This window comes from Hippocampus bargibanti, linkage group LG02 (assembly GCF_051943395.1).
Source record: "Hippocampus bargibanti isolate YZ-2025 linkage group LG02, ASM5194339v1, whole genome shotgun sequence".
Classification (NCBI taxonomy): domain Eukaryota; kingdom Metazoa; phylum Chordata; class Actinopteri; order Syngnathiformes; family Syngnathidae; genus Hippocampus; species Hippocampus bargibanti.
In genome coordinates, this window is record NC_142735.1 from 13,980,845 (window position 1) to 13,994,203 (window position 13,359).

Consider the following 13,359-nt stretch of genomic DNA (forward strand, 5'->3'; position numbering starts at 1 on the left):
GTTTCAATTGTCCTTGAGAATATTTTTTTATCACCAGCCATTACGGTTGAGGACTTTCTGAGGTTAACAGTAGCCCATTTTTTTTCTGCTGATTTTTTCAACCTCTCTCTCAATGTCCCTGTTCACTTTTCACACGGATTGTACTCATGCCTGTAGTGTGAAATATTGTTATTTGTATAGCCATTGTTGGTTTGTGCAAAGTAGTTCACAGTTCAATTCACAAACTCTGAAATGAACAACTTAAATTCAGAGTTCGTGAATCAAAAAAAAAAAAACTATCTGTAAGTTCAGCTTTCGAAAACAGACCTGTTCATTGTTCTCCGCCACCTTTTTTTTATTTGATTGTATTTTAAACAAAATGTTGCTTGCTATAAATATCTGAATCACAGACTAATGTGAATTATATTTTGTCCATGAATTCTTGTTAATTAATTTCAAATTGTCTTTCAGCTTCCTTTCATTGCTTTTCCCCTGTTGTGCAGCTTCCAGGTGTTGTTTTCTTATTTAAGCATTTAATCAATAACATTTCAGCCATCATTTGTTACCAGGGTCAGAAATCTACATGGACGCCTTCACAATCAGTTCTGCAGGCCCTGGAGCATTAAATGCGGTGTCGATGACTCTGTTGCTTTGACCAAACAGGTTTTTAGTTGGTGACGCGCAAGGCCTGCTCGCAGAGTTTTCACAAATTATGATTGGCTAGTCACCAGTCAATCATAGTATCACTAGCCGCTAGTGAAGTGACAAGAGCATACTGGCCAGAGCTGGCCACTGTATCTGAAGCGAGCTGTATAAGCAAATATATTTTTATGTTTATTTAATAGCGGGTTTGTCAGCCCACAATGGCTGATGGAGAACAAATTAATTTGGTTGCATATATGCTGTTAAAACCATTTTAAGGACAGTCTTTTAAAGAATAGATGGACATCGTTAAATAAGGTTGGACAGCTTCGAAGCTAGCAAAAATAGCAACAAATATTGCAAGTTTATGAGGTTAACATGAATTTTATGAGGTTATCATGAATGTGTGTCCGTTCGTGTGTGCGTGTGTGTGTGTGTGTGTGTGTGTGTGTGTGTGTGTGTGTGTGTGTGTGTGTGTGTGTGTGTGTGTGTGTGTGTGTGTGTGTGTGTGTGTGTGTAAGAGCTACCTGGATGCATGTGAGGCAGTGGTCGAATGATGTGAGCGGGTAGACATTCTGCTGCCTGCGTAGTTGCCAGCACCTTCTGCGCCGTGGCTGATGACACACTCTGTGGTCGGGACACTCTTGGAGATGTACTGTAAAACATGTACACACACTTTTTACTCAGCAAAATGGATGAAAAATGTTTGGAGGCTGATGAGGTGTTGTCCTAGTCATTCAATGTATTTATTTTTAATCAGAGTACAGTGAGACCTTGGCTTACGAACTTAATTGGTTCCCAGACAAAGTGCGTAAGGCAAAAAGTGTGTATCCCAATTTTTTTTTCCCATAGGAAACCATTAAAATGAGAATAATCCATTCCCAGGTCTCCATAAAATATAATTTTCAACTAAATAAGCCTTAAAACTACACACAACATACCTTATTTTATGTATAATAAATGTATGTATGTATAATAAAGTCACTTTATTTACATTTTTGATGGTTGTTGATGGCTCTTAATTGACACCTGTTGCTTTCTGACTTGTAAGATTTTATGAAACTGAGGCATCACATTATCATTCATCGTGTTGATGATTCTCATAGCCTTTTCTGGATGGAACTGTTCAATAAAAGCCTGCACATCAACTCCTGAATGGCCTGCTTCTGCTTGTCCTCTTGAAGGCAAATCAAATCCTCTGTGTTGAGGACGTCATTATCGTCAGTAAAAAGCTCCTCGATGTCATCTGAGTCCCGTAGGTGCTGGCAGAGATCATATTACAACAAAAGGTGCGAGTCCGATGATTCCACGGACGCAGAATAAAACCCGACAAAAGAAGGCGGGCGGGGCAATCCGTCCAGCACATTCGCGATCCTGGAAAGCACCAAACTTACGCGATCGCGGCTAACAATCACCTCTGGCAAAGCGAACTCTTGGACCTGCCAGCACAAGACACAGCGAGGAGCGAGGCGTCGTAATCATGTCACTGGTGAGGTGACAGCGACTCGTTGAAATGAAATGAAATTGAAGTGTCTTCTTCGGATGGCGGAGGTCGCGAGCGGCGGCCCCGCCCCAGCTGTCAACTCGCACGTGACAATTTCGGTATCATTAGTCACGTGAAAGCATCGACTAAATAACGCCTTTGTATGGAGCTTTTAGGTGAAGGATGGTAGCAATGGTGGACGGTACCGGGCTCTTTATTTGTAGAATGGTTGTCGAAAGTTACTCTCAGGGAAGTGACACACAGCGTGAGAGATGTGTCAGGCTGAGATTCACATGACAGCCGCGGTGTACACATGTGACGCAACAAACCTCGTTCGTGTTTCTCAATGATCTCCTTCTTCCATCTTGCATTCATTTCCTAATAGTAAAATTATCTGCAAAAAGCTCCTCGGAGGCGATCGACGTGTGAATTCAGAGAGAGGGGGTGTGGAAAGGTGAGCCGGCTGGAGCGCTGTTCGGTCGTGTGCTTCCGCCGAAGATCCAAAGATCACTCCGCCAGATCCGAAGATCACTCCGCCAGCCGTGGTGGGTGTGTATCGCGAAAAGTAGTGCGAATTCCAAGGTTTAATTTTCATAAATTTGACGTTCGTAAACCGAAAATTTCGTAGTATAAGGTGTTCGTAAGCCGAGGTCTCACTGTACTTGAACAAATAAAAAGTGCATTAGATGAATAAGACCAATGCTTCATGGTGGATCCATTTCAAGGAGACAGTTGACAACTGTTCCTGGACAGCCCTTGGGGCGTTTGTGCTTTTGCTCCTGAAATGGGGAGCATTTTTTTACAGCACCGCTATATTCATTCAGCGACAATTCCGGTGAAAAAGTTGATTTCAACCTTAAACCTTAGGACAACCTGGAGAATATGGTTAAACCAAACAAATGTGTGAATGGGCTCTTCACTCATTTTTTTCAAAGTAAAAGAAATGGAATACTGTAATCCTAATCCCTGCGCCATTGTCTTGCAAGGGTTGCGACGAACAAACTGGTCAAAGCCACAAGACAGGGATATACGTGTCCATTGGTCGAGAATGTCTATTTGTTCATTCTGACATCAGAATTACCTGTACCCGTCTCTGCTGTGTGTTTCTACAGTTTCGACTCACATCAACCATGGGAATTTCTTCGGGACCAGGCCCGGGGTGATTGGGCCCATTGGCCAGCATGCGGTTGGGTTGCTCCATACATTGATTCTGGTTCTGATGGAGGTGATGTTGCATCTTCTTCCTGTGCTTCCTGTTAAATACATTATCGGGGAAAAGATAACTGATTTGGCGAAGGGGTTCATGTCAATTCAATATCAAGTAACCATATTCTTGTCTTTGTGACAAATGAGTATGACACACTTTTTTGTTTTCAGAGTGGGTGATGATGACAAGTGTGTTGAAAAGTGTGCATTATTTTGTGTACTATATTAAAGGACATACTTGGTTTTGCAGTAGGCCACCGCGCAAACTATGCCAACCACCAACAAGGCCACACAGATCCCTGTGATGGTCAGCATCCGCCTTTGGTAGAGCTCCTCGGCCTCTGTGACAGAAACCGCACACGTGCAAATACAAACATTCATATACGCACAAGACACACATTTATGCATTGTAGACAAAAGCACAGTACAGGAGCACAAATCATGCACAACACGCATCCAAACAATAACACACACACACACACACACACACATACACACGCATGCATGTTATCACATAATGCGCGACAACGTCTGATAGTTTGTTTATGAAAATAAATTGCTGTTCTGTAAACATTTACATTTCGAATATGCAATGTATTTTCTTTTGATTATTTCAGCCTGCCCAGTGTCTGCTAAACTATTTCATTTACTGAGGTGTTACGGAATGAATAAATTCCAATTAGAAACAGTCTATAAGTGAACATACATATCTCGGCTATATGCAGTGTGCGCAAAATTGTGATGCTGCTGTTAATACTAGATGCACTTCAGTCATACATAATGCCTCTATCACACTTAAGACATGTTACATTATGAGAGAGAACAGACATTTGAACGCATGCTTGCATAGATGCAAATGTAAAGTTAAAAATGCAAAAAGTGTGTTGACACCACAATAATTACACTGAATGTCCGGATGCTCAAAGCAAAATTCTGGGCTCGCAAAAGTAATAATAAATAAATAAATAAATAAATAATAATAATAAAGGTTGCTGACATGTTGCATACGTCATATAATAGTTTTATCGGCCCATTATGGGAAATGATCTACTCTACTGTATTTATACTTCTCTGCATTTTAGCAACAAAAAAAACAAGTGTAACACAATATCAAGTTTAAGAGTACGGTGTTTGAAACTGCCTGTTGCCTGTCATGATCCTGTTCGTGTGTCTCCAGCGGGTGCCATATGTGGGCCTTCCCCTCTGTGCACACCTGCAGCCAATTTTTATCAAACTTGTATCGAAAGACTGACAAGCTGCCTGTACCATGTCGGTTTATTTGACATGTTGCTGCTCTTACTCGAGTGTTTGTTGTCTAGACTTCTCGCTCTCATCATAGTTGTTTGTGTTCCCTTCGTTCCACATTTTTTGATGTATAGTTTTTGTTTTGTCGTGTGAATTGGACTCTGTCATTTCGTTTGGTATTCCTGGTTTAATTTGCTCCTTGCCTTTTGCAAGCATTTTCTATTAATGTATTTATTTATTTATTTTTCCTGGATCCTTGTGTCTAATGTTTTCTTTTTTTGGACTTTGTCGGCTTTGCATTTTTGATCAACAATTTTTCTTGTATTTTGTCTGTCTCTGCATTCCTGGGATCCAAAACAACATTCGTTCTGAACGAGCCTTTGTGTAAACTATTGGGATTGATCCAGGTTGAATGTTTTCTTTTTTACTGTGGTGTAACACGAAAAAAAAATGGGAAATGAAAGAGCAACAGCACAACAGCATGGTGGTGGTAGTAGGAGGGGGGCAAACAAAGGGACAAGAAATAAAAGAGGGGGCAAAATGTCCTGAAAAGCATAGGGAGGAACCTAGATGGGAAGAAGAGTGGGTCACGGCTGATAAGGGAGTCCAGGAGGGCAAAACTTCTTCCCAGAAGCAATAATATAACATTGTGCTCTCCTCAACTCAAAGTTGATTTTAAAAGCTTGTCGGTCATGCCCTAATAGATATCGCTGTAACAATTCAATGTCGTACTAAATAAACTTCAGCTAATTTGTCTAAATTAGATCACTGAGCGAAGAAAAAAGAAATGACGGAACTGTCAAATACACAATTGGCCCAATATGTGCAATGGGCCAAAGCAAAAGTTGTATCCGTGGCTAATATTTCGATGACTTAAATCAAATTACATGACAGACAGGAAACAATATTATTCAGAGCTTTAATTATGTTTCCACACCTCTGAATACTTCTTTTTTTGGGGGGGTTCTTCTTTTACAACTTAACAATATTAACTTTTTGGATACAACGGTCTATACTCCGCTAGTGGATATAGGGTTGTGGCTGATCATTGAATATAAGATGTGGTAGCTTAAAAGAAATGCAGCCCAGAACAGATAAGAAAAAATACAGTGCCTCTTTGTGGGTAAAGAGACAAATCCAAATTATCTTTAAAAAAATATCTTTTTACCTCAATGAGGTGGCTATAATTTCTTAAAAGAAGCCCTGAGTGGAAAGTGACGAGTTACTGGTAGCCTTGGCCCTGCACTGTGCCTGTATTACTGTGCACTGATACAGAAAGCCAAGGGAATTGGGAAGGCAAGCTCGCATTTGTGAATGAGGACATGCCCACTGTTTGACTTGTCTCTGACACTGACTCAATAAAGGGCACAATAATTAGGACAAACAATGTGTTCATGGCTTTTGGGGCCCTCGGTACAAATTTTCCAAAAATATTGACCAGTGGCATTTATTAATATTTCTTGTGTGAAACAGCGTTTCCGATCTTCCGTGTGATCCAGTACATTGTAGCCCATTTACATTTCAGCAGAATTGTCTCTGCCCTTTCTAGCTTTAAGGGATTCATCTCAATTACCATTTTCCTTCCTCCTTAACTATGTTAGTCTATGAAAAAAGAGCTCATGCAGACAGGGGGGAAGAGAGATTACAAGTCTTAAAATAAGGTTAGTGGGCGGAAGAATAGGAGGGTCAGGTTTGTTGGTTTTAAAAACAAATAATACAATAATGTGTGACTGTGACACAATCTTGGCAAACGCTTATAGTACAACAAAATAAACAACAATGTTCCATACCCATAAATTCAATTCTGAGAAGCTCTGCCAGCACAGAAAGTTGTTGTGGTAAAAAAAGGAAAGAGACAAACAAGGGTCAGCTGTAATGTCCACTTTGTAGAGGATCTGATGTGTATTTTGTTCCTTTCCAGTACAGGCTGAACCAGGAAGTCCATTACTGCTTTGGAATTTGTCAGTCAGGCTGACAGTAACAGACAAACAGTCACACAAGAACCCCAAAAATGTCAGAAAAAAACAGAAGCACACCTAACATAAAAGCAAAAGGATACAAAAAATGAAGCCTATCACGAACAAAAGCGAAATCAGCAGGCAGGAAAGCGCGTACAGAAAGACATGGACAAGGATAGCAAAACACAAAGTCACATCACTGAGTGCAATATTGAAGACTGCTTGTTTATAGAACATCGGACAAAAAAATACAACGGCAAACGAAAACAATAAATAAACAAAGCCGTGAGATTGTTTGGCTAACATAAATGCTGAGGACAGATGATGATAGACTGGCAGTGAAGGTGATGCTGTACCTCATTTTGCTAATGACAACTCTAGTTAAGCATTTCTTCCGCACTCATATCTTCTAGTCCTGCCCAGAGCTGTTAGAACATGTTATGAGTTTGCGTTGCGTTGCATTGCATGCATTAGTCCAAAAATAAAAGAAGATGCTCTTGCCCATCCAAACCTGATCTATAGTTTGACAGGGCTTGACAGTCAGTATATCGACTAAGCAGACATTAAGGCATCACGATGATCTTTAAACAGCACCAAACTGTTCTTTCAAACAGATTGAAAGAAGACAATACAAAATAATGACACACAAGCATAAAGCACGAGTCCTGAGGATGGAAACAAATACAATATTCAGACAACAGAAATCACAGTGTGTAGTCCTTACAAAGTGATGACAATTTATTGAAGACTGAAATACAAAAAAATGAGGCTGTAAGACCAATGCAATGTCTCACATTTTTGTTTCTTTTTTTTTTGTCATTGTAATAATATTATTGTTGCTTTCCAATACAAAACAGATGCAAACACATCCTGTTTAATTTCATTCCAAAATTAGAGACCACATTTTTTGTTTGACCACCATTTTGGTTCTCGGAGTCCCCTGTTACACCATTTTGTAAGAACTACTTTTCAGTCAAGAATCTAATATTGCCTTAAATTGATTTGGTGGATTGACAGTCAAAATAAAAATACCCAAAAGTTTAAAGATTGAAGAAAGAAGAAGAAGAAGAAGAAGAAGAAGAAGAAGAAGAAGAAGATTAAAGATGAATGTCGGTACAGACAAATATGCAAAGTTGAAAGGATTATTGAATTTAACAAGAGTCTTTCTATAACTCTATGTATGCGTGTGTGTGTGTGCGATGTGCATGTATTACTATATATCATGATTTTTTGCACCTTCTTATTCATTTTCCTCAGAGTTTCAATCGTGATAACTCTACATGCAACAGTACAAGGATTGCACACAAAGACAACAGGCATGACCACCACTACCCCTCCGCTCCCATTTATATCCCTGGTCATCTTGAGGCAAGTTTTTTGTTTTGTTTTTAAACATAAAAGAGCATTTCAATCACTACATATGATGCTGATGTCAGTAACTCATTCAAGTGTCATATTGCCCATGCAATGGGAATGGAGATCTAAACCAAGCCCAGTGAGTATATATGACTTCCTCATACAGCCAGCTAAGCTGTCTGTACCTGAATAGATGATGCTTGTGACAGCGGCAGGCTTGCTATTTCCGCTTATGTAAAGATAGCTTCTTTCTAGCAGCCGGATGATGGCTTTCATTTAACCACACGGCTGTATCTTACAATTTAGCTTCATAGAAAAATGACATCATGTAACAGATAGAGGAGGAAAACAACAGTTGGGAGAGTATGATTTGTCATTGTTCAACCTCCATTCAAATACATAGGACATTATCACAAAAGGGAAAGCTTTCATCAGCGGCAAAAGATGATTATTCTTTGTCTCATTACCTTACTTGGCTAGTTAAAGCCCCCCAATTTAGTTCAATTTGCGAATCTATGAGAGTCTGCCCCCACAGCAATTGTGACAGGCAGGTATTCTAAACAGTGCCAGAAAGACTCATTCACCGCATACAGACCTAAATTGACACTTTTGTTCCAATTGTGCAGGTGAAAGAAATCATGATGTTTTTTCTCAAACAGTACTCCAATTTAGCTTTCATTTCCATAAAAGAAAATTAAGAAGAGGTACGGCCAAAAGGTGGCCACAGTCATGTTTACTGTCATTGATATTAGCATGTCTCAGGGGAAATCAGAATTCCCATAAGCAGACATGGCATCTGCATCATTTTTGTATGTGTAAATGGTTGAGCAAGAGCAGAGCGCATCTAACATGGGAGGAGAAACTAGTATTATTAACACGTACATTAACACCTGTGGGAAATTTAGGGTCCTCAATTAACCCAACCTGTTGTTGAAACACAGGAGGGTCTGAACCAACGTTCAAACTCAAAAGTTTGAAAAGAAAATACTTATAAGTGTTCATGTGTTCCTCTGTGCTGCCATATCCACTTAAAGGGTGTACATTTGACAAATAAAAAATATTTGAAGCCATAACTACCAATGCTATTGATAGAGAATAGACAGAATAGAAGTTATTATGTTTCAAAGTTGCATCTTTACACATGCCCCGGGGGAGGTGGGGTCATTGAGTCCGAATGGACCATGTTCCGTACCTCCCTTGCTGAGGTGGCAAATAGGAGTTGTGGCCGTAAGGTGGTTGGTGCCTGTCGTGGCGGCAACCCCCATACTCGCTGGTGGACACCAGTCGTAAGGGATGCCGTAAAGCTGAAGAAGGAGTCCTATCGGGCCTATACAGCCTGTGGGACCCCTGAGACAGCTGACAGGTATCGATTAGCCAAGCGGAATGCAGCCTCGGTGGTCGCCGAGGCAAAAACACGGGCACGGGAGGAGTTCTGTGAGGCCATGGAAGACCGGGGTGGTGGTCCCCCTTTTTAAAAAGGGGGACCAAGGGGAGCCTTCGCGGAGCCGGTCCCCCCTTTTTAAAAAGGGGGAGCGGAGGGTGTGGTCCAACTACAGAGGGATCACACTCCTCAGCCTCCCTGGAAAGGTCTATTCAGGGGTTCGAGAGGGGCGGGCCGTCGGAAAGTCGAGCCTCAGATTGAGGAGGAACAGTGTGGTTTTCGTCCCGGCCGCGGAACAGTGGACCAGCTCTATACCCTCAGCAGGGTCCTCGAGGGTGCCTGGGAATTCGCCCAACCAGTCTACATGTGCTTTGTGGACTTGGAGAAAGTGTTTGACCGGCCCCCTCGTGGAGTTCTGTGGAGGGTGCTTCGGGAGTATGGGGTACAGGAGCGGCTGATACGGGCCGTTCGGTCCCTATACGACCGATGTCAGAGTCTGCTTCGCATTGCCGGCAGTAAGTCGGAATCGTTTCCAGTGAGGGTTGGGCTCCGCCAAGGCTGCTCTTTGTCACAGATTCTGTTCATAACCTTTATGGGCAGAATTTCTAGGCGCAGCCGAAGCGTTGAAGGTTTCCGTTTTGGTGGCCTCAGTATAGCATCTCTGCTTTTTGCAGATGATGTGGTACTGTTGGGGCCTTCAAGTGGAGCTCTCCAACACTCTCTCGAGCGTTTCGCAGCCGAATGTGAAGCGGCTGGGATCAGAATCAGCACCTTCAAATCCGAGACAATGGTTCTCAGTCAGAAAAGGGTGGAGTGCTCTCTCCGGGTCAGGGAGGAGGTTTTGCCTCAAGTGGAGGAGTTTAAGTATCTGGGAGTCTTGTTCACAAATGAGGGTGTGATGGAGCGAGTGGTCGACAGGCGGATTGGTGCGGCATCTCCTGTGATGCAGACTTTGTACCGATCTGTCGTGATGAAGAAGGAGCTGAGCCAAAAAGCAAAGCTCTCAATCTACCGGTCGATCTACATCCCAACCCTCATCTATGGTCACGAGCTATGGGTTGTGTCCGAAAGAACGAGACCCCGGATGCAAGCGGCCAAAATGAGCTTTCTCCGTAGGGTGTACGGGCTGAGAGATAAGGTGAGTTCGGTTTGGTCATCCGGGATGACCGAACTTCTCACTTTATCTCACTTGAATTTGCATGTAGTCTCAATAAAAAGCTGGGCAGGGGCTGCAGAGGTCAGGTGTCAGTCGAAAAACACACACAGAGTGGCTACATGATAACTACACCTCCTGCCCGCAGTAAAGAACAATTTTCCTGTGTTCGAGCCTTTGTTCAAACTGTCCTATTAAACATTTATGACAGCTGTGAATAAATGTGTGTTTAAATGTGTATTATTACATCTTGTACTTTGAAAAACACATATTGTGTTACAATACCTGCACCACATTTTAAACCGCTTTTTAAGTATCGTAGTGACTACAGCGTAGTCTATTTTCTGTTATCAAATTGGTAGGTGTGCCGTGGGCATGTGATGCAAAACACCCATGGACCACTGTAATGACCAGTGCCGCGCGGCCCGCTAAATTACACTTGCCCCTTAGTGAAAATGGAAATGTGTCGGTTTTTATTCATAAATAGTTTCATTGCTCAATATCAATACTTGAGATACTTAAATTGTTCCTGTATTGCTACTCCAGTCCACTCGTCTGTTGAAAGTGTGGAACAGACAAGCAAAGAGTAAAGGCGTGGCTGCAGGAGGTGTGTAATTGTGTGCTCAAATGAGTATAAAAGTAATGCTAACTAAACATCTGTTTAAACAAATGATGAAATATGTTCTTATCAGCTGAAGAAACAAAAAGTTCTTGGCCACAATGTGAGGATTCTACAAACAATATTACACGTTAAAGGACAACCGATGTCACTTTTTTGTTTCCTCACTGACATCAGAAAAACGTTTTATAGCATCTAAAATACCCAAAACATGCAGTATGATATTTTTTGTAAAATGCAAAACACCAGTAAAAATGACTTGAAGTGTCTAAAAAGTACATCAATTTGAAACCGGAAGTGGCCAGTTTCAGAAGGTCCCGCCCCCGTGCTCGTGGTGTCACGGCAAGACGTCTTGCCTTGCTCGAGAATCAAAACAATGGCTTCAGATTTGGAGAATATGCTTTCTTGTTACTCATCCAGTTATGAATATGATTCAAATAGTTCTGAATAAGAAAGCATACATGTTTGCAATCGATTAAATAATTTATTATGTGTCATTTTGAGGTGTCAGGGATGGGAAATGTCGCACCCAGAAAAGGCAGAAAATAGTGACAAAGTGGTGGAAGGAATTAATCAGCCCGTTTCCACAGGCTGAATAATTCCTTAAATGGAGCTTTCTCGCCCTCTTCTGCCTCTTTTTGGTCCTACATGACGTTTTCAGACCAAAGTACAGCAAAATGCATTGACGTGATGGAAGGACTGCTACAATGTGTCTGTTTTTCGGTCAGGGACATTCCTTTAGTGACGTAGGGTGAGGACTCGTCACCAACTCAAAAACAAGACTTGCGGAATATTCAGCGTGAGTCTTAAAACGTAAAATATAGCTATATGCGGTGGAATCTTTGTAAAATATGCTCAGTAGAAGTCATTTAAAGCCATTTTACAAATTATGGACACACCTTGTCTGGAGACGTCGGTTGTCCTTTAAGGTTCCAATTTTGCCATGGTTGGTTTAACCACACCAAAGGGTACAGGACAGTTGACATCAAATCCTCTTTAGTATCCAGTGTAAAGGTTTGAAAAAAATTAAGATTTTATGTTTCTAAAACCTCACATCCTGATATTGTTAACCAGAGGGGCAGTGGGGAAACAAGTGATCACTATTAAGGCATGCAGACATATTCTGTCCGTAAAATATGTCAGACACAAGCTCTGCAATATTGCATGCTGTATCTCAGTGGAAGAAGACAGACAAGAGCAAAAGGACATACTGTAGAAACCGGCCATGACGGAGTTTTCACAGTGGTCCCCCGTATAGTCATTGGGACACCTGATGGAGGGGAAAACAACACACAGAGGGGAGAGAGAAAGATTTGGGGTTCAAGTTTACAGGGGAGGGAGCGTGGGGTATATCAGGAATAATTAGAGGTAAAACACAAACACAGACGCAGGGAAAGAGAGGGGAGAGGGGATTGGAAGGAGACACAAGAAAGCATTGAGAATGTTGAATCAGAAACAACACAACTCACCAAGTACGGAAAAAAAGACCATCATACTGTCTCATCACCGTCATCAAAACGTGACACCAGTAAGCGCATCATCACAATAATGAAGTAGTCATGTGATGTAGTCTGGCAAGTAAAGGTGGCAAACACCCAACTCCGACATTTACATCAACACATACATAAACATATAATGATTACCGGGCACTACATTAGGTACATTTGAACAACCTAATGAGTATCACAAACATGAACGCTAACTAAGACAGTGTAGGAAATGCACAGTTTTGACTGACAAATAGGAAATGACTCAAATTTATGCAATAACACATCATAAGCATTATTTCTGATATGTTCAAAAGAAAATGTTGGATATGGAGTTGATATTCTTATGTCATTGTCTGTGTACTAAAAGGTTGACTGAAAAGTGAAAACATGACAATCAATCAAACACCAAGGGCCTGATTTATGTAAGGTTTGTGCGTGCAAAATCGAGCAGGAACTGAATTGCATTGTGCATTTTGTGCATCCTGGGAGAAGCACATACAAATAGATGAATTCAGCACAAGCAATGTCCTTCATCAAACCTGAGATGGACGGTGTTGACTCATTTCGGATCTTTAAATAGCGCACCTGAAAAGGCCTGTGTGAATTCCAATACTGTGCGAAAGAAACCATGACAAGAAAAATTCTTCCTCTTTTGGAAATCTTTGTGAAGCGCCACCTACTCAATAAACGTCTTCTGTTCAATAGTGCAATTTTGGTGTTTGTCAACGATCGAAGGACTGCTTTTATCTTTGCATTTCTTTGGGTCTTGGTGATTTCAGCTCACAGTGACAAGTGGTGCTCGCAGGCTTTAAACACTATTTTATGAATTACAAAACCACCACGATAA

At 41.4% G+C, this 13,359-nt stretch overlaps 1 protein-coding gene across 4 annotated transcripts in view; it reads right to left on the minus strand.

Annotated features, from left to right (window-relative positions):
• Positions 1-13,359, minus strand: part of LOC148901618 (pro-neuregulin-2, membrane-bound isoform-like) — a 40,536-nt gene that overhangs the window by 8,029 nt on the left and 19,148 nt on the right. For 2 of the 4 annotated variants that reach the window (XM_088989509.1, XM_088989505.1), the window contains 5 exons: positions 12,234-12,292; positions 6,346-6,369; positions 3,549-3,651; positions 3,186-3,357; positions 1,149-1,276 (listed from right to left, as the gene is read on the minus strand). In XM_088989509.1, coding sequence (XP_088845635.1) covers positions 1,149-1,276; positions 3,186-3,357; positions 3,549-3,651; positions 6,346-6,369; positions 12,234-12,292 — 486 coding nt within the window. The remainder of the gene's footprint in view (positions 1-1,148; positions 1,277-3,185; positions 3,358-3,548; positions 3,652-6,345; positions 6,370-12,233; positions 12,293-13,359) is intronic. The other 2 variants (XM_088989508.1, XM_088989506.1) reach the window with 2 other exon arrangements.